Source organism: Rattus norvegicus, chromosome 16 (genome assembly GCF_021556685.1).
Source record: "Rattus norvegicus strain SHRSP/BbbUtx chromosome 16, alternate assembly SHRSP_T2T, whole genome shotgun sequence".
Taxonomy (NCBI): domain Eukaryota; kingdom Metazoa; phylum Chordata; class Mammalia; order Rodentia; family Muridae; genus Rattus; species Rattus norvegicus.
This window is the reverse complement of record NC_141549.1, coordinates 86,219,611-86,245,163: the sequence shown is the minus strand read 5'-3', so window position 1 is coordinate 86,245,163 and position 25,553 is coordinate 86,219,611. Positions and strand designations below refer to the sequence as shown.

General features: G+C 47.9%; 1 protein-coding gene across 1 annotated transcript in view; it reads left to right on the top strand.

Annotated features, from left to right (window-relative positions):
- The window catches only part of Col4a2 (collagen type IV alpha 2 chain), a 135,853-nt gene that overhangs the window by 38,885 nt on the left and 71,415 nt on the right, over nucleotides 1–25,553 (top strand). Inside the window, exon 4 of the mRNA NM_001427256.1 lies at nucleotides 1,010–1,090. Coding sequence (NP_001414185.1) covers nucleotides 1,010–1,090 — 81 coding nt within the window. The remainder of the gene's footprint in view (nucleotides 1–1,009; nucleotides 1,091–25,553) is intronic.

Sequence of the window (25,553 nt, the reverse complement as noted above, 5' to 3'; positions counted from 1 at the left end):
AGGACTGAGTCTCTCGTGTGCACTCCCTCCTGCTCCAGCATGGGGAAAGACTATCCTATCATACCTGTGGGGGATTGTGGGGACTACAGCTGATGCTTGACTTAGATAAGAAGAGAAGAAAGAGAGTCAGGGTACTTAATTTTCTGTATCCTATGGGCATAGTCTGAGAGGAAAAAGTCCACCCCCTTAGCCCCATCCTGCCCCACCCCAGCCCCAGCCCTGGTCAGGTGATCTAGGCTCTATTCTTCGTCCATTAGAAATGTTGGGATAGAGACAAGGAAGTGAGAAAATACCCCCCAGTGCCCTGGAGACTCAAGAAGCCACCTCAGCTAAACAACCCAACACTTAGAAAAGGCTCATTCCTCAGTTTTCCCTCCACAAAGAGAATGGATGGGTGTTAGGGGGAGAAAGAAGGGAGTGGACTTTCCGGAGTGTCTACCTGAGTTGCAGTGCTGTTGGGGGTGTCGTGCTGACAGGTGTATTCCCAGGCCTACCTCCTCACAAGCACCTCCTTCTTTTGCGCTTACATGGTAGGAGCTGGAGTAGTCCTACCCTGCCCGCCATGGCTCATTTGCCTTCACATCTCCAGGCCGCCGAGAGTCTACCTCCTGGACTCTGTGACTGTGTTTCCCCGGGCAGCCTTGGGTCTGAGGAATGTTTCCTCTGGCCCTCGAGTCTAGGCTCCTGGCTCAGCATCTGGAGTCAGTGCTCTTTCCAAGGCTGTCCCAGGCAGCGTGTGTTGTGGCAGCACCAAGCCCTTGTGCTGGGGGGGGGGGGGGGGAGCTTTTGTCTCATTCAGGGCCACAAGCGTGCTACAGTGGTGTGGGGTGTGGACAGATGTGAGGCTGCACATGCATGGGACAGCACAGGGGTGGGGACCTTACTTACGTCTGTGCTAAGAAGGGCTCGTGGACCATTTTGAATGAAGCTCTGATGTTAGAGAAAGGGCCCACAGGCAGGATATGATGACACTCTTAAGTAAACTCTGTCTTGTTTCTGGTTTCTACAGGGGGTGAAGAAGTCGGATGTGCCCTGCGGAGGGAGAGACTGCAGTGGGGGCTGCCAGTGCTTCCCGGAGAAAGGAGCACGGGTAAGTCATGCAAAATGTTTCTTGGCGCTGTTTGAAAGTGCCTTAGATTGGCGGTTCGATCACACTTTACTCTGACACAGTACAGCTGACTCCTTTCCACCGTGCAGTAAGTCACAAAATGGGCTCCAATCGAACCACTGTCCTATTTCTCATGGTGATGAATATACACAAACACAGATGTCTCCAGGTAGTCACTCTGGAACTTGGCTCCAGAGACGCCTGGGTACCAAAGCCTGAGAATGCCCAAGTTCCTTATATAGCCCAGCCGCTAGGCTGTGCCTGGTCTCCTGTGAGTTCGTTCTGCAGGTTACTTGCAACAATGTGTCTAAATGTGAGGCATCTGCATGATATATTGTAATCTTTAGGGAAGGATGGTAAGAGGACACTGTGCTATGCAGGGAAGACAGAAGGTTGGTTTTTAAAATTGTGTGTGTGTGTGTGTGTGTGTGTGTGTGTGTGTGTGTGTGTGTGTGTGTTAATACAGAGATGTTTTAGACTCATGGTTACATAGGCAAATATTTTATAAAGAAACTTATGTTATATAAAGCAGAACATGGTTGCCCCAGTGATGCAACATGGGTGTGTGAAAACTTGAGAGCTTTGGGAATTGCCCCATGAACAAGATTCCCAAGGTTGAAATCACTTGTACCCTGAGTGTGCTTGATGAGGGTCACTTCCTAGACAAGTAAAGAGAATGTCGCCTGAGAGATCACCATGGCACCCGAGTGGTCACCAGGTCTCCCAGAAGGCAGCAGGTTTAACAAGTTCCTTCAGTCTTCGGGTGATTGCTTTTGCTCTTTTGCTCTTTTGCCCTTAAAACTGGTGGTTCAGTTTCAGGGTTATTTTATTTTTTATAAATTTTCATTTTTTACTTCATGTGTTTGAATGTTTACATGCATATTTGTATGCATACTACCTGTGTGCTGTGCTCACAGAGGCCAGAAGAGGTCGTCACATCCCCCAGAACTGGGGTTACAGGTAGTTATGAGCCACCACACAAGTACTGGGACTAAACTATGTCCTCTGTAAAAACAACACATACTCTATACTGCTGAGCCATTTTGCCAGAAAAGATAGACTTTCTGGTACACACAATACACTAATGCTTCTTTGTTTAAAAAAAAAAAAAAGGTATATGCATATCCTATTCTTCTTCATTGAGCAACGTGGGTTTTTTGACAATATCATACTCGCTCACAGGGTGCTGTGTCCCACACCCACCCCTCCCCTCCCCTCCCTCACCCCCACCCCCACACTTTCCCACTCCTTCTTCTCAATCAGTTCCCCTCCCACCCTTTTATTCCTCTTTCTCCCTCTCTCTTCCTCTTCCCGTCTGCCTTTTGCAGCTACTATATAGGCTTATTATTGTGTGAACCATACATTTTTTAATTAGTAGCCTCAGTGTTGGATATCTTATTATATTATAGGCTGAAAACAAAAGTTTACTTTTGTTCTGTCTTCAGACATGTTGACCATGTGCTGAATTTTTAAATAACTTTAGACCCTTTAACGATTAATGAACCCGGACTATCAACTATTTCTTTAAGTCTTATAAGATGCAATTAAACTATGTTTCATTTTATAACAGAGGTAGTCTTTTCACTAGGGTGGATGGAGCTCAGTATTGGATCCTATGCTTAGCATCCCCAAGGTTAGGGCCTAGGCTTGGTCCCCAGGCCAGTTTGCATGTGTGGAGTTGTGGAGAGTAGTTTTCCACACAGAGCCACCCTTGTCTACTACATCTCTCCTTCCGGGACCTCACCCTGCCGGCCTCACCTTTGCCTCACCAGGACAGCTGGACAGCAACTGGGTGTGTGTGACGCTGGTCTCTCAGCTGTCAGTCACAATGGCTCTTGAGTCTCCGGTGAGCTTCACCCAGATCTGTCTGTCCCCATCAGCATTTAGAGCAGCTGTTCCCATTCCTCTTCTGCAGCATGACCCTTGTCCCCTCCTCAAGGACCTGCAGGAGATCTTGATGACAAGGGCCCTCTTTCCTTTGCTGACTTGGCTGACTGAAAACTGTGTTAATCACAGAGATCACAGGTGTGCATAAGGAACCCCAGTTCTGAAAGCAGGGATGCTTAGCTCAAGTCAAGGGTTTCTCTGCTTAGACTGAGTTCTTTTGCGACTGTGAGCCGAAGATCATTTGCCAACATTTTAAAAGGACAGACCTATATACCATAAATTATATTTATTTATTTATTTAATTGCACTGCTTATTTTAGATTTATTTTGTTTATTTTGCAATAGGGTTTCACTATGTAGTCCTGACTGACCTGAAACTCTCTATGTAGATCAGGACGGTCTTGAACTCATAGAGATCCTCCTGCCTCTACCTGCTGGGTACTAGGGTTAAAGGTGTGCACAGCACCACTCCCAGCCTCATTTCTTAATACGTAAAATCCTCCTGGTCCCTCCCTAAGGGACCTTGCCAAGGGTGGGATGATTTGTGAGCGATGAAGGTGTCCAACCTCAGGCACTGGCTCCCCAGGCTCTGACTGACTCAGCCTCCTTATATGGACACAGAGCCGATCATTTAGTGCTGTGTAGATGCCTCTAGAACCAGGCAAGGGAATGGTTAGACCCCAGGAGGACCCTGTATTCTGGCCACTGGGGTAAGCCAGAATGAGCCCAAGGAGCAGCCCCCATGCTTGGCATTCCACGTGGGCTATGATTACCCAGAGCAGAGCCCACAGATGAGAGGTTTGCGGGATGTCTCTGTGAGGATGTTTTTCTCCCTAAAGGCCACACATACGTCTGAATGGAGACTTGCCTGCAGGGCAGTGTGCTCTGCCACACGGTCTCTTCTTAGAGGTTCCAGGAAGGAGTTGTCAAGGGTTTCTGCATGTCTGCAATTTAGGGAGTCCCCAGCACAGCCACTGAGGTCGTCGTCTTCGTGTCATCCTCCCAATATGCTCACGGTCAAGGGGCCAGTCACATGGCAGGGTGCACTCCCATGATTCCATCTCACCCTTGCGTCCTTGCACCCGTGAGAGGACAGAAAGACACCTCGAGGATGCAGGCTCAGTCATCACTCGCTATGTTACTCTAAGTGGATCACACCGGATGCTGCAGGGTAAGACAGAGCCGATAGGGAGACTCGTGATGACACTGTGTGTGCCTTCCTGACCATGTCACTAGACATTTTACCAAAGGTAGTTCCTTCCCCGGACAACTATGTATCTGTTTCCAGTTACATGCATGCAGAAAGGACTTGTAACATATATTCACCCACACATGTTTCTGCAGAAAGCAGGGCTACTTCTGAACTGCTCTTACTTCTATAATATTTTTCTTAAATAATGTTATTATAAAAATAGCAGTGGGGCGGAGTCTGACTCCAGGGAGCCTGTGAGTGGTGAGTGCTTTCTCACAGGTTCCCCTGGGGTCGCTTACCATATATTTTCCCCACGGTGCTGCTGTAGCTGCCACACAGCCTCCCTGCAGGCTGTGCTCAGCTAACTCAGGCCTTATATGGACACGGTACCCTCGTTACTGTGTTCTCACCATGGTGACAGCCAACAGCAGAAACTCTGTCACTGGATAACTTTTGGACTCCAAGGAGAAATCACAAATGCACTGTGGTCCGGTTCCAAGAGAATGCTCAAGTTACAGAGTCTGCGTAAAATACACAGAGCACAATTCTCCACCCCATGTGCTGAGCTGCGGGGGTTGGGGGAACTGGGGTGGTCATGGCTTCCTGCAGGCAGAACCACTAGTCTCTAGAAAATTCCTGTGAGGCTTAGGACTGGAGTAGGAAGAGGTGGGGACTGTGGCAGGGGCCTCCGCATGCGACATCCCCCCTCAGGCCAGGAGCAGCAAAACAGGAGTCTAACCTTCCTCTTCTGGTGAATTACGACACACGCAATTCTAACAGATGGTTGAAGACCTCCTAACCTGCCCTGTCTTCTTATACACTGTGAAGCCAGCAGACAGCTCAGTGGGAAACTGAGTGGAAAATTCATGGAGTGAATTCCATGGGCATCATAATCTAACAATAAACAGAAAACAGAGAGGGACAGGTGAAGACAGCTTCTTGTGAGTGAGCTCCATGACTCTCCAAGGTTGGTGCAGAGCATGGTTTCCAACCTTCCTAATGCTGTGACCCCTTAATACATTTCCTCAGATAGTGGTGAGCCCCTGCCTTAGTCAGGGCTTCTATTCCTGCACAAACATCATGACCAAGAAGCAAGCTGAGGAGGAAAGTGTTTGTTCAGCTTACACTTCCACATTGCTGTTCATCACCCAAGGAAGTCAGGACTGGAACTCAAGCAGGGCAGGAAGCAGGAGCTGAGGCAGAGGCCATGGAGGGATGTTACTTACTGGCTTGCTTCCCCTGGCTTGCTCAGCTTGCTCTCTTATGGAATCCAGGACTACCAGCCTAGGGAGGGCCCCACTCACAGTGGGCTGGGTCCTACCTCACTGATCACTAGTTGAGAAAATGCATTACAGCTGGGTCTCATGGAGGCATTTCCTCAAGGGAGGCTCCTTTCTCAGATAACCCCAGCTTGTGTCAAGTTGACAAACGAAACCAGCCAGTACACACCCCGCCCAACCATAAAATTATTTTCATTGCTACTTTATAACTGTTTGCTACTGTCATGAACCATAATGTGTTTGGAGATGAAGGTTTGCCAAGGGGATCACGACCCATGAGTTAAGAACCAGTGAGGTTGACTTTAGTTCATTTTTTTCAGTTTGTTACCCATAATCCTCTATCATGTAATGTTTAACCGTGAGTTCTGGTTCACTCCATTGCCTCCATTAAAATCCCTTTAATTCTTAAAATTTGATCACGGTGTGTGCGTGACATGGGTGCCTCCGGGAAATGAGGAAGGTCTAGCTGCTGCATTCCCCATTCTAAGACTCTTGATAAATTCAAGTGAAGGAGATGGGCCAGCCCAGGGTGCAGGCACAGAGGTCAGCTGTGGCTTTAAGGTCAGCTCTGGTGAGGAGAGGCTGGAGGGAGAAACAAAGGGAGAGAGAAAGAGAATGAACTCTCAGTCAGTGTGTAAGGATATCCTAGGTAGTGTATCCCAGGGAAGAACGGGACAATAGAGAGCCAGGGTTGCCTGGACATTCGACCAGGATGTGTGACCTGTTCAGCTCAGATCTTTGCAATGAGATCTGATCTCGAAAGTAAATAGGCTGAGGTCCAGCTGGGTAGACCACTGACTGATGAGCTCTCAATCAGCCTGTAAAAGGAGTTTCTAGGAGGTTGGGGGGGTCACCTAGCTCTCTGCCTCTCTCTGAGGCCTCTAAGAAGCATTGATCTTCTTGCTTTTCAAATGTGAGGCTCCGTGTGTCTCTCTGATGAGACCCCCTTCTGTCTGGTAGCTCTCATGCTGGGGACTTTGGCGACCCAACTGCCTCCTGGGCTACAGAAAGAAAAAACATTGCTAAAAAACAAGTTTTGACATGGGTTCACTGAACAGGGGCACAGAGCATCACTGTAGGAAGGACGCCATGGATGGCGTGCTGAGAACCGAGGCGCGGCTGAGGAGCCACGCATGCCCAGTATGCTTGATCTCCAAAATCCAATCATCAGCACCCTCCCCACACATACACACTCGACAAGGAAGACGCGTGCCCACCATCTCTGAAGCCATCATCCCCTTCACCTGAACTTGCCTAAGCCTTACTCTAGGTTTGTTCATACCAGCAAATTAATTAATTAATGCATTAACAAATAATGGGGCATGGGGAAGTCTTTGGTGCAAGTTCACTGGCCTTAACAGGAGGCATTCACATCCTAGCTGTTTACTAAGCTAAGCCAGTGCATGATAAAACCTGACCGGTGGTGACACCAGACAGAGACTCGGCCATGCGCAGTGACACTCTGATATGGTGGGGGTTGTCTCCAGGAGTCGCAGCCTTTAGATGTGTCGTTTACCCTCGTCTCTTCCGACGAGCTCTGTACACTCATATGCCCTGATGATTCGCTGGCAGCCTTTGACAGACTCTTTCATAGTTAAATGTCTTGACTCCTAAAGTTGCTAAGGAAGGCAGCTGCTTCAGAGCCACCTCTCAGAATCCTTCCTGAATCCCACCTCCCTGGGGATCAGAGAGAGAGCCACTGTCTCCCAAGCCACAGATGCCCTCTGGACCTTCGAACAAGCCAGCCCTGGAGAAGGAATCTTCTAGCTCAGAGGAGGCAATGAAGTACAGAGAAAAATTAACCCTTTTATCGCCTGGTTCCTGGTGGCAGGTGTTTTCTGAAAAACAGGGTAAAAGCTGTAGTTGTTTGTCTGGAAGTTCGGCATAGAAATGTAGTTGATGCAGGTAGAGAGGGCCTATCTGAGAGTTCTGATCACTCCTCCACAGGGAGTCATATCCATACGGTCCACCAACTAAGAATGGCAAGTCGGAGCCTGCTGGTCCCCACGGGTTCCCAAAGGCCACTGATTACCTAAGTTAAAGGAAGCTTCTTGTAAACCAGACAAGGGCTCTGGCCTCAGTCAGCTTCCCTTTCCCACCTCTTGATGGAATGTTTTGACAAGTTGGGCATTAAAGCATTTTTCCCATGGGCATTCAAGCATTTTCCCCTCTCTGTGAGAGAAGGCACGCTGCTCTCCAGGTCTTTGTTTCTTTTCTACACTTCCAGTTCATGCTTAACAATTATGGGATCTCTAAAAAGGCCAAAGTTGTGAGAAAATGTTGTGTGGTGTTACAAGAACCTTGTGTGGCTTTATCTCCCTCGTGGGGGCAGCTGGGACCATTAGGTCTCCATATGGAAGGGGTGACGCAGTTTGTCTGACAGTCCAGCCGGTCACAAAGGCCCTTCAGAGTTAGTCTGCGCAAGGCTCTAAACGAGCATCCTGTGGGCTGGCTCTGTCCAGTGCCCGCAGAAGTGAAGAGAATATAACAGAGTCTGCACACTTACCCAGCTGCTCTCCTCAGTTTAGTTTAGACGTATTAAAACAATAATCAGAGGAAACTATGGTACAGTGACCCATCACGCAACACTCTTTCTCCCGTGCATGCATGCAATGGGTTCTGGGGTTTATAGGACCCCATCTCTGCCACAGCAAGAACCGCTCTCTTCAACATTCAAAGGGAAGAGGCCACATCCATCTTGTGTTTCTGTCATTGGCACCAGGGCAAATACTAAACTAGTTTGTTGTTGACAGCCTTGGGGATCTCAGAATTGTCCTAAGCTGGCCATCCTGTGGCCCTGAGCAGCTCAGCCCTCTGTCTTCCCCAAGCTCTTTGTTGGGGTGAGGACAAGTAACCATTCAAGTAGTCAGTTGTCTGACTCATGTGGGAAGCATAACGCAGCCTTCCAAATGCCATATGTCCCCACTGATTAGAAAGATCAAAATATCCCTGAGTCCAGCGACCAACACTGACGTTCTAGAAGATCTGCAGGAATAGCCCCTGGAAATGCTGCCCCAGACAAACACTCATTGGCCAGTTTCCCCTTGACACACAGACGGTAGAAAGGACACGCTCACTAGAGGTCAAACATTTACATTCCCCAAGTCCTTTCTGAAAGGTTTGGGACCACAATAGAAAAAGAAAAACAGAAAAGAAGAAAGGGAGTAGAAGCAGCAGTTAGCGCAGAGTGGGTGAGGTATGCAACTCCCTGGCTCCCCTGACCCTCTCAGCATTGGATTTTACTGCACTGTTGTCTTTGGGAGGCACAGAACTGATCTTCAACCCTAAAGCCTGTTTTAAATAAAGAAAACAGATGGTTTGAGGTTGGGTTCTCCGTAATAAAAACCGAAGAACACTGGTGGGTCCAGGCTGTGCGTGGGAATAACTGCATTTTAAAAAGATGCAAGTTATGTGTGTGACATTCTTAGGGCTCCTGATAAATGCTCTCTGAGAACTTATTACATCCATGTACCACATCCTAGTCAACGTCAGCCAGCCAAACTGGCCTCTCTTGGATTTGGTGAAAGTGGCTGTGTGTTGGCCTCAGCACCAGCGATATCCATTGAGTTGACACAAAATCCACAAAGCACGCTCTGGAAAAGGCCGTTCTCTTTTGTATATGCTGGTCTAGGCTTCTCAGCCCAGCCCAGCCCAGCCCACAGAACCAGCAGATCTTGTTTATCATCAGCAGTCCCACAAGCTGCATGAACCCCTGGGGGTCAACTGTGTGCCCCAAGCTGTAGGTACCATTGCCAACTTACAAGAAAGGAAGACGGTACTGGAGCATACGTGCCATTAATCCCAGCCCTCAGGAGACAGAAGCAGGCAGACCTCTGTGAGTTTAGGGCTAGCTTGGTCTATGTAGTTACAGAACAGCTGTGGCTACCTCCACCCTGAAGGGGAGGAGGAGGGGGAGGAGGAGGAGGAAGAGGAAGAGGAGGAAGGAGGAGGAAGAGGAGGCGGCAGAGACAGGAAAACAGACAGATAGATGACAATCATGAAGCAGCTGCAGAAGCAAACCCTTCCTGACATTTTACAAACAATCCCACTTCTCTGCATACAGTGAAGAAATTACTCAAGTAGACAATTGACAGGGCACCCAACTGCATTTTAAGGAAGAGAAGAAGAAAACTGTGAGGCTGAGGAATGCCCATTTGTTCCTGGATGGCTCCAGAGATGGAAATCTGTCAGGCTTTCCTGGTAACCTAGGAGGAAAAGGAAAGGCAGAACAGCTTCATCATCTTCCAGAGTGAGATCCAGGCAGAACAGAGGAGATAAAAGTGTTTTGTGCACGTGTTCTACATAGGGACTGCCAGGACAGCCAAGGCTACGTGAGATACTGTGTCACCACGAAACAAGACAGCTGGTAAATGCTAGGCTCAAAAGCCTCCCAGCTGCAGGATTGAGCTCTTCTTTGGGATTGTCACTCAACATGGAGTCCCCACATGAAAGCTCACAGCTTCACTCAAACAAACAAAAAAATAAAATAAAATAAACAAAATAAAAAAAAACCTTCCAAGGTTAGGCTGGGTATGGCTCAGTGCTAGAATGGCTGCCAGCTGTGCATGAAGGCTTAGGGTTCATTTCCAACACCACAGGCGAGAAAGAGGAAAAGGGCAGCAGTGCATTAGCAGGGGAAGCAGGTTCTCCTTAGGGGGCCACATTGATTCTCTTGTCAGTTTCTCTCTGTCTGTCTGTCTGTCTGTCTGTCTACCTACATGTCTCTTTCTGTATGTCTGTCTGTCTCTCTCTAAATCTGACCCAATTCAAACACAGACATCCCATGAAGCTGGCCATGGACCAAGAAGGATGTTTCTAAATGTGAATTGCCACTGGTATTTTGGGGGCTTTATTTTGAGGTTAGCATTGGTAGACAGGGTATGTGGCTGTCTGCATACCCTCAAGGAGAACAAGGCAACAAAGAAATAAACAGAAAGGACTTTGTGGGTGAAAAATGGCCTCCCAAGTGTGGAAAATGAGAACGACTTCTTTGGTAGAGGGAAATAAAACTTAATAAAAAGGGTGCCCTTCAGAAATGTCAGCTATCTTGGAAGGAGAGATGAGTCATGGGAAAAGCCAAAGCCAATGGCAGAGCTGAATAAGTTGTCTTCTGACATTGACATTTACGGGGGACAAGACCTATCCTCATGACAACGTGTCCCTCCCAGCAGCCGCTGAAATAGGAAGAGACTCTCTGGCTGCCATCATGCTTCCTGGAACTAAGACGTGCTGCAGCCAACATGCCTAGCACTGTAGCGTCTGCATGCCATGTATGTGCACATATAGGCATTTACATACATCGTGCATACTCTCTGTCTTTCTAGATCAGCAACTTACCATCATAGAAAAGCCTTCGATTGGCTAATGTTGCACACTATGGGAATGTTGTTATTTTTAGCACTTCTCTGAAAATTTAAAAAGAGGCACAGTGTGTCCTTTTCTAATGTCCTGAGAGGTTATTTGAAAGCATTGTTGCCTTTTAAGGTTCATCCATGTCTGTATCAAACCCAGAGAGGCTCACTGACTGCTATTTCCCTCTACACATGCTTCTCCTCCAGCCACAGCCATAGACGCTGAGATGGGACCTCCAGACACACTGAGACTTTGCTGCCTGTGGTCTGAGGCTGGCTGTACCCCAAGATCACTCTCCAATTGTCCCCATGTCCCTTGTTGATCCCTGTTTATTCTTGGCATCGAACCACACGAGCTCCAGACGTATTCAGGGAGTCGGCTCACAGACTAGAAAGCAGGCCAGCAAAGCCAAGATTAAATTGTACCCTAAGGATCTGGGGAACCCCCACATACACTCCTCCTCTGTTTGGCTCTCCACTGCCCCCCAACCCCACTCCAGGAGTTCCAACTATTTTCACCTCAGTTCACAGATGCTGACACTGTAAATGAAGCGTGAACACCAGTATTTAATACACTTATTAAATTGACGGTGACCATTGACCTCACACCCTCAGGCTCAGGGTCCCCTCTCAGAGGTGGTTCCTTTGAACAAGAGGCCTTACGACCTCGGATGGGAGTGTAATAGGCACAAAGGCCTGCCCAGAGTCCTTCAGCATACTTTTTTGTTTAATGGTAAATTTCTGTCTGTGAAGACCCCATAGACTCCCTGTCCTTCCTTCAAGTGACTTCTGAGCTGAGCACCATGGAATGTGGAAATGAGAAGGCTGGTCCTCCATAGCTTCTCTTCCTGGGTTTTACTGACATCCTAGTCTTTCAACCAAAACCAGCAGTATTGTCCTGTTGTCTAAAATTTAAACCTTTTATTGCTTGTTTATCTCTGTGATTATTTTTAACACAAGTTGTTTGCAGAAGATAGCTTTTTCTTGTCTATAAAAATCTTATCTCACTTGCCCAAGAAAGATAGCCTACAAAGATAAATCTTCCAATTTAAACAGTGGATGTAACGAGAGGTTTTGTTTTCCTTTAAACAATGCTGTATTCAAATCTCATCTTGTGGCCACTACAGTAAATCGAGTATTATTTTTAACATTCATCTGGAATAATAATTAGTATCTTGTTCCACTTTTGGGGTGAACATGAGCAAGTGTTTCCTGCATCTTCTTGGCAGGTTATGCTGTTTGTCTCTTGTTTGTGTCTGAGTTTCCCGTCTTCATGTGCACAATGGGTGTTGTGGGAAGCCATTGTTCTGACTCATAGCATTGCATTTCCAAAACTGAGGTGGGTTCTGATGTACGTGAGCTACAATGGGATATTTACTCCATTTCTAACCATCCATATGGTGTAGGACTAAAAGTTTATTTTTGACCACATCACCTTTCTCAGGGGTAGGATATCCCATACCTGTTTCTTTTCCAATAGAAAAAGAAGCATAATGACTCACTTGTGAATTTTCCAAGCCTAGGATATTACTCATTCGGGGGTACCTGCTTCATGTTAATAACACATCCGGGCTTCAGAATCCTCACACTGACTTGGTTCCCCAGAGTCAGGGTTCCCCCTTCTTCCTGCCTCCTGAAAGACACACAGTGTGAGGTAGCACATCTTCAAGACGGGAGGGTATCAGTGTCCACCTTCTTTCCCTCCGGGGACCTGATTGTCCATCAGACACAGAATATGTGTCCTCAAGAGTGTATTACCCTGGCTAGAGAATCCCCTGTCGAGCTCTTTGGGGAGTGAAGTATTGCACTGCTGTTCTTTGGAAAGGAAAATCAAAATACCTCGGAGAACAGTGTTCTCAAGAGAGTCTGTGCTCAGTAGGAAACCCGGGGACATAGAATTTAGACTGAAGGCTGTGCACTCTCCAGAACGTTAGGTTCAGTCACATGCACAGGGTCTCCCTGGGTTACCTGTAGGAACTCATAGCTCTCAAGCGTTCTGACACACATGTGCTTCAAATGCCTGTTTCTGGATATATACCTGTCTGCAACATCTGCCCGTTGGTGCCTTCCTGTCCCGGTTCTTTCCTTGCCCTCTTATTGGGTGGTATGTGCGCCAGAGTAGACCGCCATTTGACGTTATCTTTGCTTAGATCCCTGCTTGCCCAGGACCTAACCTAACACTGCACAGCCATATAAGAATCCCAGAGAACCCACAAAGCCTGCAACCAAGCTGAGGTTTACCACATCAGTTACCACCACACACTGGGTTTGGTTCCAGTGCTTGGTATGAATTGTGGAGAGGAGAAGGTAGCATGCGCCTGGCTACTATGGTAATATGGCTACTATTGGGAATACTTTCTGTCTAGGAAGTTCCCATAGATCTTGTGAAGTAGTCCCCGTTTCACTTTTGAGGAAATTAAATCAAGAACAATAAAGGAAGGTGCCTAGAATCACATAATTGGAGAGTTCGGGACCAAAATTTGAACTGAGATCCAGTGCTGGCCCAAATGGGCTTCCTTGGATATCTGAGGCGATCTTACATACTTGAAACTCAGTGGTCCAGAATTGTTCCTGCTGCCTTAACCTCACTTCTCCATGGGTGGTTTCTTTTACTAAACAAAGTAGCTGAGCCAGGGAGGAGACAGTTCTGTAGATTGGTTCTTGGTCTCCCCATCTGTGTACACTTCTTATGCCTCTTGGACACAGCTCTGTGGTAGAAATTGCAATCCTCTAGCTCCCTATTCTCTCTCTTTCCCATTGGTGCTCAGGGAGTCACCTGATTGTGCACCAGGAGGCTTCTGCAAATGTGGCCAACGCTCCCTCCAAGTCCCTTGACACCGTGGTCCACTAACTCCTTGCTTGCTGCAGTCCAGCCCTGCACTGCACCCCACCCCCACTCCTAACCTTAGCCCGATTACACCACCGCAGTCTCATGAAATCTTCCCTCTCAGAGCATTCCTGAGCTCAAGAACACCCTGACCGGCCTGGAAACCTCTCAAGCCTCCTCCTCTAAGCCAAGGGTGGTACTCTGACGGTCTGCCAGTAGCTCTCCTGTGGGGGCTGCGGGTCTGGGAAGTTGTTCTTGCAACCCCTGGTTTTCTCAGGCCTCCCCCCTACCCAAGGTGGTGGGGGGGGGGAGACGTCCCACAGCAGGCTAATGTGCATATGGGTTGCAGAGTTTGCCCTACAGTTGGACACCAGTTTGTCATCCAGGGCTGAAAATGACACCCCACGTGAGGAACTTCATCTTGGAGTCTTGTTCCAGCTCCGACACACAGATTCCCAGGCACCCAGCACACAGGACACACCCTTCCCCTTCAGGTTCCCCCTCTGTAAAATGGGGCAGAGTCGCTACAATGAGGCAAGCATCTAGTTTTCCTACTCCTCCCTCGCCCCCACCCCACCCCCATCTTGTGGTAAAGCCAGGGACAGATGTAAACATTCTACAATGCACAGGGTGACCTTCACACCCAAGGCTGAGCTGACCTAAAGGACTGTTCTCAGGGCCACCTCTAACAAAACTCCTTTTCTTCCATCTCACCAGTTTCTTTCACTCAGTGTCTGCTGTCAGGTACCGTGCCTCAGATGACAAAGCCAGAACCAGGGCTGAGCGGGGGCACTAGCAGCTTTCCCACCACGTGGCCCACTTCCCCGCTCAGAACTGGGCTTAAGAGCGTCCATGATAGTACATGCAGGCTCTGTCCTACAACAGAGGTCCAGGGCTGGCCCCCTTCCCGTCTCTGGAGGCATTTGCCATGGGCGACTCGGTCTCTCTTCCTTAAGTTGGTGGTGCCGAAAGAACACTAGGCATGGAACAGCCAACCTGTGGGAGCAGGGTAGGGATAGCCATGTGGAAACACAGCGTCCTCTTCTTCCTCTTCCTCCTCCTCCTCATTATCCCAGAGGGTAAAGGGCCAGAGCTAACTCCACTTTCCTGCTCCGGAATGGGCCCTCCGAGCTATCTCCATCCACCAGGCAGCTTCCTCAGCACCCATCAGGATGACAGAGACCCCTTCAGACTTCTGTGTCTGAAAAGAGCTGCTCAGTCCCAGGAAGTCTCAGACCAGGCAGGTTTTCAAAGAAATCCTTTGGAATGCTTTTGTCTCGAAGGAAAAGCTGGAAGGGGCCGCAGGTCTTTTCCACTCCGCACACCCACGCAGCCTTTACCAGGCACTTCGTCTTTAGTAGGGAGATTTCTTCTTTAAGAAACCTCTCCTGTGCTGTTGCCTAATCTAGAGTATTGATGCCCACCTGTATGCATGACTCCAGTTTTTATTTTGTCTTTTTTTTTTTCGGAGCTGAGGACCGAACCCAGGGCCTTGCACTTGCTAGGCAAGCGCTCTACCACTGAGCTAAAATCCCCAACCCCTCCAGTTTTTAAATTAAAGATTAACACTTTGAATATGCTCTGATCTATACACTCCATAAGCTAACTAACTCTTTGGAATCTCCAATTACCTTAGAGGTAATCTAGGAATTGGCCGGCCACCATCAAAGTTGTCAGCTCCTTACCCCCAGTATCAGACAACAGAAGGTGAGAAGTCTCCACAAAGACCTCATTGTCTCTTAAAACCAAGAAATCCTGGTGCGCCCTCCCCTCTACAAGCACGGCGACCCAACACAAACCACAGCCCAATTCATGCATACACATCTGGGTAGCTGTGTTTCCTCAGAAAGGTTGGAACTTTTAAAAAATTAAATCCTACAGAGAAACAATTGTTAAACCAATTGTTCAAGGGCCTCAGGTATGAGCTTGTGTTTCCTGGCTCCTGCCACAGGAAAGGATTGTCCCAGCAACACACAGGATCGGTGTCACAGCCTGGGGCACAGAGATGTGCGTCTCAGATAAGTACCTTCTTAATGCTTCTGGGATTTGCATTGAGGAATCCTCCAGTTGGACCAAGAGGTCGAGCTTGCACACTGTCAGGGGTCATCTGCCTCACTTCCAGCCAGTGACAGATTAAAGCGCATTTACTTACGTTCGTTGTATAAAGCACATTGCTAGGTCCCTCTCAACATCTTCTCACTGATAATGGTAGATTTTTAAACCGTCACCTCTTCGTGGGCTTTATTTTCCTTTCTAAGAACTCAATGTATCTATCCCTTTCTTAGAACATATTTCAAAGGGACGCCTTTGCTCTGGGACTCCTATGCTCCTATGTTTCCCTGGGTCTAGCCTGTACCTACCAACATCATTTATTTGTTCCCTGCTGGTGGGACCAGTCCTCAGATCAGAAAACAGAAGCAGTGTGGTAGCCTAGAAGGACTTGCGTCGATCAGCTCGCACTCGGAGCATAGGCACCTCCTTCCATAATGAAGCCTCTGTTGCATCCCCAGGGTGCTCTGGGACACTGGAGAACCTTTTTTCTTAAAACAGCTGTAACATGGCTTTAGCTTCTTGTTAGTGAGCCAAGTGGAATAAATTCTTTCCACAGCACACATAAAGACTTAAGGGAGAGAGACAAGACTCGGAGTTTTCATAGAACAATGTGCACCCGTCTTCCGCCTGCTTCCCCAGAGAGATCTCTGAATCACAGCCTTGCTGATGACTAAGTACAGAAGCAGGTGCTGGGGACAACAGGCGTGAGTCATCCTCTTCCTTAGATACTTGATAAATACGCCCGCTCTATTTATGGAATGCCTTCAGTCGCTTCACAGATTACCCAAAGCATTCATGCTAATGTGTGTGCACAAGGTACAAAAAGTGTGTCACACCAAGTAAATAAAAGTAGAGGCGTCAGGAGATACCGCTTTGACAATTTTGATAAAGGGTTCTCTTAAATAGATACGGTAGGACTTTTACCAGGAGAAATTGACAGCACGCGCGCGCACACACACCTCTTGATTAACACTCAACTCGGTGGTAAAAAGTTGCCATTTATAATCTGAAGAAAGAGGACTCAGGAGAGGGATGGCCAGTCCAGTGTGTGAAAGAGGAAACATGCCCACAACTCCTACTCACGATCTTAACTCACTCACTTCAGCTTCAGGACTCCTGTCCAAAGCCAGGCATGGTGGCACACACCTTAATTATAGCCCTCGCAAGGCAGAGACAGGAGGATCTTTCTAAGTTCCAGACCAGCCTGGTCTACATAGCATTTTTAGGCCACCAAGGACACATGATAAGACCCATATCAATGGAAAAAAAATATATATATATGGCAAAAAAATTCAACTTGTGTTGTAAAGACCACTTTAGAGAGGCCACACTAAAAAGAATAGCCCTTGTTTATTTTTTCGAATGCTTGAAAAGAGAGGTGCCCAGGTTCACAGTGGGATTCTTGTGGTGATGTCTGGGCTAGCTGGGGTGGGGTTGGAGGGAGGAAAAGTGCTATTTTCCTGTTGAATTAGCCATATATACCCTTCTTCACATCACCTTTGGGAGCCCAGAGGAAGAGAGGGGAAGAAGCTGTGTTTTGTGAATCCGGAAGGTGGGTGTTTTGCAAACCATATTCTTTTGGAGTCTGCATTTAGAAACTTTGTATCCATTTAACAGAGGTTAATCTGCTACAGTGCAATTGTGGCGCTGAGTGTAGGCTTCCTGGGTCTGTATCAAGTCAAAAAGAGATTTATTTCATTTGAATATTTAGATTGGACAAGGTTATGCATGCACAGTAAGCCAAGAAATTAATACTGCAAGACAATTGGCCAGTTTTTGTCTCACTTCATTTAAACTGATGAACTCTGGCACTAAGAAAGTCACTCAATTTAAGGGCCTGCCCCACTGTGAAGGTCCTTTTTGCTCTATACAGAAAATGTGTCCAAAGAAAGATAATGGGTCTGTGACCCATCCCATGTCAGAAGGGAGATCAGACCCACCCATAAAGAAACAAAGATGCTAGTCTTTATATAAACTAGGTAGCAATCTTAAATAGACTACAGGGGGGCCATGTAGAAGAAAGTCTGGAGAAAGAGTTCTATCAACAGCTACTATCTTAATAGCTCAAGAAGAATTTTGATGCCCTGTCAAAGTAAGGTGGACTCTAGAGTCTTCCTTCTGTCTTCAGTTCTGTGATGTCATGTGTGGCACCACCATAACTCAGTAGTGAGGGAAGCTCCCAGAGGTTCAGATAATGCTCAGTCATGTTAGAGGATGGCCAACCTATTAGCTTCTTAGAAGACACACTTAGATGTGTCTGCCCATGTGAGCACGCTCCAACAGAAACAGAGTCAGGGCTGATTAAAAAATAAAAACAATTTTAAAAAAGCCTCACACACAACCCACCCAGTCATTCCTAACCATGTCATGAAGTCCTTTAGTATTATTGATGTATCTGTTTTCTGCAAAAATAAGGATGTTCCCCCCAGGTTCAGCATGCAGATTGGAAAGAGGGTTTTGTAAGACAGCTAGTAAGCCATGAGCTGCAGGGGACAGAGAGGTCTTGTTGCTGCCCCATGCCATTAACAGCTATAACAGATATCACCATCCCGCACCACCCTGTCCTTATGGTTCCACATTAGCCCGCAGACCCAGTGAGCATCATTGTGTAAGCCTCTTGGCAGAGAAGGAAGATCCTGGTCTGTGACACACACATCTCAGTCAGTCATCTTAGAAAACAAGCTGTCCCTCTGGGGCGGTCTTCTGAGTCTAGGGTTTCTACAAAGGGTTCTGTTGAAGATGCCGAAGGGAGGAGGTTGGATGTCCTGTGGGGGAAACCTTTGCCCAGAAAACCTACTTGAATGGGCCATCTCAACACCCAAACACAAATGTACCACCACAGCTGGCATTGCATGTATGAGGAGAAGCCACTCAGACCTGCAGAGACTGACGCTGGATGGGGTCACGTGACTGAAGTCCTGCCAACCTGTGCTCTCAAAGCAAGAGACCTTGCTCCACGTAGGTGGACAGCACCACTGCAGGAAAACCACCTACTAAGCTGCATTTGCTGCCGGTTCTCAGCCTCCTCCACTGACCTGGGCAGTTGCCTCTCTAGCTGCTGGTGACACCATGTTGGGAAGGAGCAAACGGGGCCATGAGCTCTTTTCTAAGTTTAGAAGGCTTCTGGGATTTTTTTTTTAATTTGGGTTGTTCTAAATTCACGTCAGCTGGGAGACTCGGAGGCCAGCAGCAGTCTTTCCTGGCGGGGACACAAGACCCCAGCTTGAAGTCAGACATCTGAGGCTCCTCCCTCCCAGCCTTGCAGCAGCAGCCCCCACCACCTTCCACATCCCACCCGCTCCTGGCACCCTCAGAGGGCCCTGTGGAACACTGGCTGGTCATCCCTAGTTCTGGCTTTGTTCTGCACCGAGCTCCAGGCCCTTTGGGTCTGTTTTAAGAAGTGATGCTGTCACAGCATTAGGAGTGTGAACTTTCTCTACTGCTGCTCACCTGCCCTCCAACATGGACCCCTGGGGTTGTGTATCCCCAAGTCATTATTATGTTTAAGAAAATTCTCAGTGCTACCTTTATAGGAAAACACCGAAAGACAAAAATGCCCGAGGAGAAAACTTAAGGCCAAGGCTTGATTGGAACAAAATCCCTAAGAGTATACCTCGGTGGCCAAAGATAAACTGTTACGTTCTTATTCATGTGCCCCCTGAAACCCTAGACAGCCCATAATAGCTCAGCCCTGCGCTGCCTTTAGGCAGAGAGAGAGTCCTGGGCACTGCCCACATCTGTCTCCTCCCCGAGGCTCCGCCGGGTGTGGCTCCCTGTGCAGACACCACTACTGGAAAAGGGAAGGTTTCTGGACTTCTGGCATTGCCTCCTCCCCTCTGCCCGAAATCCAAGATTTATTTTTACCCGCTGAATGAGAAAGAGAGCAAGTCCTGTGATCCATCCCACTCAGCACTGTTGAAACATTTCTAAGCCCACGAGGAAGATGGATTGCCGCTGGGAGGAACGTGTTTATAGAACAGGAGTTTTTATCCGTCGGACAGCAGTGCTCTTTGGCCTTAAACCTGGCACCCAGAGACAAAACTTCCACATGGTGATTCAGCAGAACATCCCATGCCCCACGCAGGCAACAGGGTCAACCCATTGCCTGCAGTCTCGCTTGTGGGTGGCACAGACTCCAATCTGTATATAACTCAGGGGAAAACTCTGACGTCAGAGCCCATGTATGATGGACGGCGTCACCCAAACTTCAAAGGTCTGTTTGCCACTGCTTCCCGGACCTCCCTGCCTTTTAGAGACAGACTCCTCATGTTACCCCACTGGACATGTGTAGCACATTCTCTGCTCTGCACCCCCTGGATGTCCTCTGCTCATGGCTCTCCCAGGATTCCCACTTCAGCCCCTGCTGGATGTGCCCTTGCCCCTGTGCTCTCCCCTCTAGTGTGCTTGAAGCTGGCTTGCCCAGCCCTCAGAACTTCTGGCTCCAGGCCCACCTTCCCTCTTTGAGGCACTTCCAGTCGGGCTGAGGGTGAGGAAGACACGCCTCCAGCTCATTCAGGACATTGTTCTAAGTCCGTGTGAGGCTGTATTGGAGACCTGTGGAGACAGTGCAGGAGCCAGCCACCTCACCTCCCAGCATTCTGAAGTAGCACGTTACTAGGATACCGCACGTCTCAGTGATTAACAGGGGCTTTGTTTACACACACACACACACACACACACACACACACATAACATATATACACATAAGTAAACATGCACATGATGCACACACACTCACATCATACATACACACAAGTAAACACACACATGCATACACACCACACACACACACACACACACACATCATATATACACACAAGTAAACAGGCACATGCATGCACACACACACACACCACACACACACACATCATATATACACACAAGTAAACACACACATAACATATATACACATAAGTAAACACGCACATGCACACACACACCACACACACACATCATATATACACACAAGTAAACACGCACATGATGCACACACACTCACATCATACATACACACAAGTAAACATGCACATGCATGCACACACCACACACACACATACACACACAAGCATACTCACACATACACTGAGAAAGAGGCAGAGCTGGAGTAAATCCACTCTGTAATTGAAATCACAGGCAGAGCAGCTGTGCAGAGAAATATCAGAGCCATGAGGCAAGTTTCTGATGTGTCAGCAGTGCCTCCCTGTAAGCAAGTCTCCGTCCTCCTGCATCTGCCTTGTGGTCCACCAGTTCCCCCGTCCAAGGCAAGCTGACACATAGGGTAGATAGTCTCAGGTTGCTTCCCACCCAGTGTGACAGCTTTCCCCAGGTCTAGGCATCGGAGGAGAGTTGACCCTGGAAGCAGGCTCCCACAGAGTATTCTCTGGGCTGGTTTCTTCGATGACAGCCATATGTAGCTGAAGCAGCCTTCTTTGCTGAGTATACCCAATACTTTTTCCTTTACACATTTCTAAAGCTAGGAGAATATTTAGCATGGTCATGGTATTGTGCGCCTGTAATCCCCACATTTAGGGGGTTGAGGCAGGAGGGTCAGGAGTTCAGGGTCACCCTCTGCAGCATAGAAAGTTTAAGGTCAGTCTCTGCTACGTGAGACTTACATGCCTTTGGATGTTTGAGATTCTGTCTAAAAAAGGAAAGTTTGAAATGACCTTATGTGATTCCTCCTATCCCCTCAAAAAAAAAAAAAACATGTTCAATAAATATGTATTAGTCAAGCATTTCCAGTCAGCATACCGTGTGCTGGCTCAAGCCAATTCAACCTTATTAGTATCTGTTTTACTTGGTATGAGATAATATGTGGAACAAGCAACTAGAGGCCTCTGTCCATGTGACTCGAATGCATTATGTGTGTTCTGGGTATGTGGTCCCATGCTGGTCACAGGGATGTCAACAGTCCTAAGACACAGCACCCTGACAGGACGCTTGCCGCTCCCCTTTGTCCTCTCTAGAAAGGTGCAGAGAGCAGCTGCCCTTGGGATTTTCTGGGTCACATGGCAGCCCCTGAAGACTAGAATCCCTGAGCTTGAGAGGAGCCCCAGGTACAGGTGAGACTTAGCATCAGATCTACCAAGCTCTCATCTACCCGAGGATGCTGTTAGGTCCTGTTTCAAAACGCCGATGGCGGGAAGCCTTCCAATCTGTGATTTCTGAGTTCAAGCTAGCTGTTCCACAGAGCAACGGAAACTCATCCTCCGGGGACTAGGGAGCTGTTCTCACAGCCTTTGACTCCATTGATGGTGATTCTCAATGACGCGTTCCCAGCATGTTCCTCGGAGAGGAATTCTATACAGAGCACTCTGCATGCCTGAGAGGCCCCCTCAGGCAGCCAAGGACCCCAGAGAGCTCCCCTCGCCTCATCAAAGCCTGTGGTCGGTGAGCCCTCGCTCCCATGGGACTGTGAACACTTGGGATTACTACCAAACCTGAATCAAATCCTTATTTACGTATGGACAACTATTTTCTAAACAGACGTGTATCGGTGGAAGCCTCTTGTTTGTGTCTGGCAGTATCTTTTTCTGCTGTTTATTCGATATTTGGGTCACAAGTAAATTATAAATGTGGGTGAGTGAGTGAGTGGGGCAAAAGCTTATTTTTAGAGCATTTCCTCGTTCATGGGAAAATGTGTCTACTTTTAGTAGTGCTGTGGGTCTTTTTTGTTGTTGTTTCTTTTTGTTTTGGGTTGAATTTGGAAAATCTTATTGGAAACTGTGAGACCAGAATCCTACACTGACTGAAGTAGTTTCCCCTGTGTGGGTCAAAGTCCTCAGGACATAGATCTGGCGGCTCCTGAGATTTGCAGCAGGCTGGGACTTAGGTTTGCAAAAGAAGTATCTTCTGCCAAGTCAGTGACAGACAGGAGTGCCCAGACTAGACTGTACTGCCTGCTTCTGTGAAGTCTGTGGCTCTCTCTGAGCTTTGGAAGTATCCATTCCTGCTAATGATTTCTTGAGTTAAAAGAATTCCTGAGCTGGAGAGACGGCTCAGCGGTTAAGAGCACTGATTGCTCTTCCAGAGGTCCTGAGTTCAATTCCCAACAACCACATGGTGGCTCACAACCATCTGTAATGAGATCTGATGCCCTCTTCTGGTGTGTCTGAAGACAGCGACAGTCTTTTTTTAAATCTTTTTTTAAAAAAACAAAAACAAAAATTCCTGGAGAACTTATAACACATTCTCGCATTGTTCATCCAGTCCTCAGGGATGACTTTTGAAGGAGAAATGGAATAGAAAGGCTCAGACCCAGGGCCTGGCAGATCTTTCTTTAATAGTGGGTCTACTATGACCCATCCCAGTGGCCTTTTGTAAGCTCCTGAGCAGGGAAGGATGCAAAGTTAAACCTTGCCCTGTAGCCAGTCCCTTACTAACAAGTGGTCAGCGGGATTGGGGAGCAACGAAGGAATCGGTGCTACCCGGTGTGTGATAGTGGACACAACTGATGGCCATGGCTCCTCCAGAGAGTTCCATCCATCCCAGGGGGGCCGCCTCACTCCTCAGTCTACACAACCTGTGAGCACTAATGAATGGGTCTCTCCAGATCACAAAAAACAAACAAACAAACAAACAAACAAACAAAACCAACCTCTTAAACATGATATCTTAACCTCATTAGATATTTGATTATCTTAGTTCTCCTTAGATGCCTATAAAACTTGAGCAGTTTGTAGACTTCTGTTCTGGATCTCTCTCTCTCTCTCTCTCTCTCTCTCTCTCTCTCTCTCTCTCTCTCTCTCCTCTCTCCTCTTTCTTCTCTCCTCTCTCCTCTCTCTTTTCTTCTCTCTTTTCTCTCTTTCTCTCCTCTCTCTCTGTGTCTGTCTGTCTGTCTGTCTGATACATACATCCCGTTTCTTCTCACAGTGACTTAAGATTTTCAACGATAAATGGTGCAGATGACAAACTTCAGACTTAAGATTCTAAAAGAAGGAGTTGAAATCCTGACAGCCCGAATTGATCAGCGAGGGGGAAAAAAAATCCACAAGAAAACAAACAAACCAATAATTGTGGTCAGGAGCCCCCATGTGGGGCTTGAGGCATAGTCCAAAGACTTACAGGGAGTTCAAAGAATGTCGCTGGAAGCTGGCGGCTACAGGCTGTTCATCTGAAGAGGGAAAGAGAAGTGAGCCAGCCAGGCCAGTTACCCTTTGTAGCAACACTCCTCAACCTGTGGCAAGCCTTTATCTCCAAAAAATTTACATTATGATTCATAGCAGTAGCAAAACTACAATCGTTATGGTTGGGGGGTCACCACTATATAGGAACCACATTAGAGGGCGGCAGCTTTGGGAGGGTTGAGAACCGCTGCTGTCAAGAATACAGAAGGAAAGGGGTGAATTGGGGTGGAGTGGAGGGAAAGTGGGCACAGCCAGAGCTGTGAGTCTGCAGGATGCTCCCCAGCTAGTTCTGCTTGACTTGCTCTTAACAATCCCTGGGAATTTTCCACCCGCAGATGCCGCCCCTTCCCCAGTAGAAAGAAGCCCATATTAGCGAGAGGCCAGTCTCGTTCCTGTTTCCTCAAGGGATGCCTGAGAATCCCCTCCACTTCCTCTCTCTCCTTCCCACCCCTTATCTAATTGTGGCAGGAATAATTATCAGACATTTCCTGCCCTGGAAGCATTTGCTGTTCTGTGGGAGCCCCCCATATCCTCTTCCTCCTTTAACTGACAATTAGACTTTGCATAAAGATGTGGAGGACGATTTTCATCCCCAGAAACTGAAATACAGACCCTGAGGTTTATCCATAAGTCCAGGAAGAGGTCGTAGCAGGTGACCATGTTGGTCTCTGACCTGGCTGTGAGGAGAATTACAAGGGAAAGATTTACTGGAACGCATAGATTAGGATAGAGAAGGAAGCCTACCATCAGATACCGGACATCAGCTGAATGAGTAAGGAACCGGGGGCTGCTGTTGTTCCCTGCGGGGACGTTGCCCTGGATAACCTTTCTGAGGATGGAGGAGATTGCCTAGAGCCATCCACACTCAGGAAAGGCCGGAGACAAAATGGTCGAAGTTGCTGGAGGCTTTCTGTTGTGAGGCAAATCTGAGTCTTCGCAGTTTTCTGGTAAGCGCGCTTTGAAGCTGACCAAAGCGGGAAATGAATTCAGAATATGAAGCGAGCTGCTCCCCTGCCTAGGGATAAGAAACGACGGTGGACGCTGCAGGGTCGAAGCTACGACGTCAGGATGACTTCTCTGTGAGCTCATACCGTAGGATGTGAGCCTGTGTAGGACGAAACGGCTATGCTATTGAAGCATATTGGAGTCGTGAGGGAGTGAGGTTTTTAGTATTAGGTTTTGGGTCCTCAGGATTCATTTGTATTTTCTGCTGCCATTTGAGACAGGTCAGAGGAAGCTCCCATTCTAAAGAAAAGACTGTGCTCTTGCCTGACCATGGGCTGCTGTTGGCTGCTCCTCTCCAGAGCTGGTTCCATGAAGGCGCTGATGTCCAACTGGTCCCTGACGGCACCAAAAGCACCAGGAAGCTAAGCATGCAGGAATATGAACACCAGGGCAGGAACTTCCTGAAGGAAGATACGCTAAGGAGACATTGTGCCCCTCTCTTTGGTCACCAGGCTGTTGAGACAAAGGTTCCAAGGAACTAGAAGTTCCTGGCTTCTCTGTGCTTAAGAGTAGACACAGGGCTTCCTGTACACTAAACATATGCCCCTGTACATAAACACAGACTCTACACCCCCAGCCATAGAGCAATCTGAGGCGTCCCAGCCCCCCGTCCAGTTGTTAGCCGATATCCAGCTTCCTGTTGCTGCCTGCTTCCCACCAGGCCTTAGCACGATCAGGAGGTAACTTCCCTGTGGCTGAGGCATCACCAGCTATCACTGAGGAAG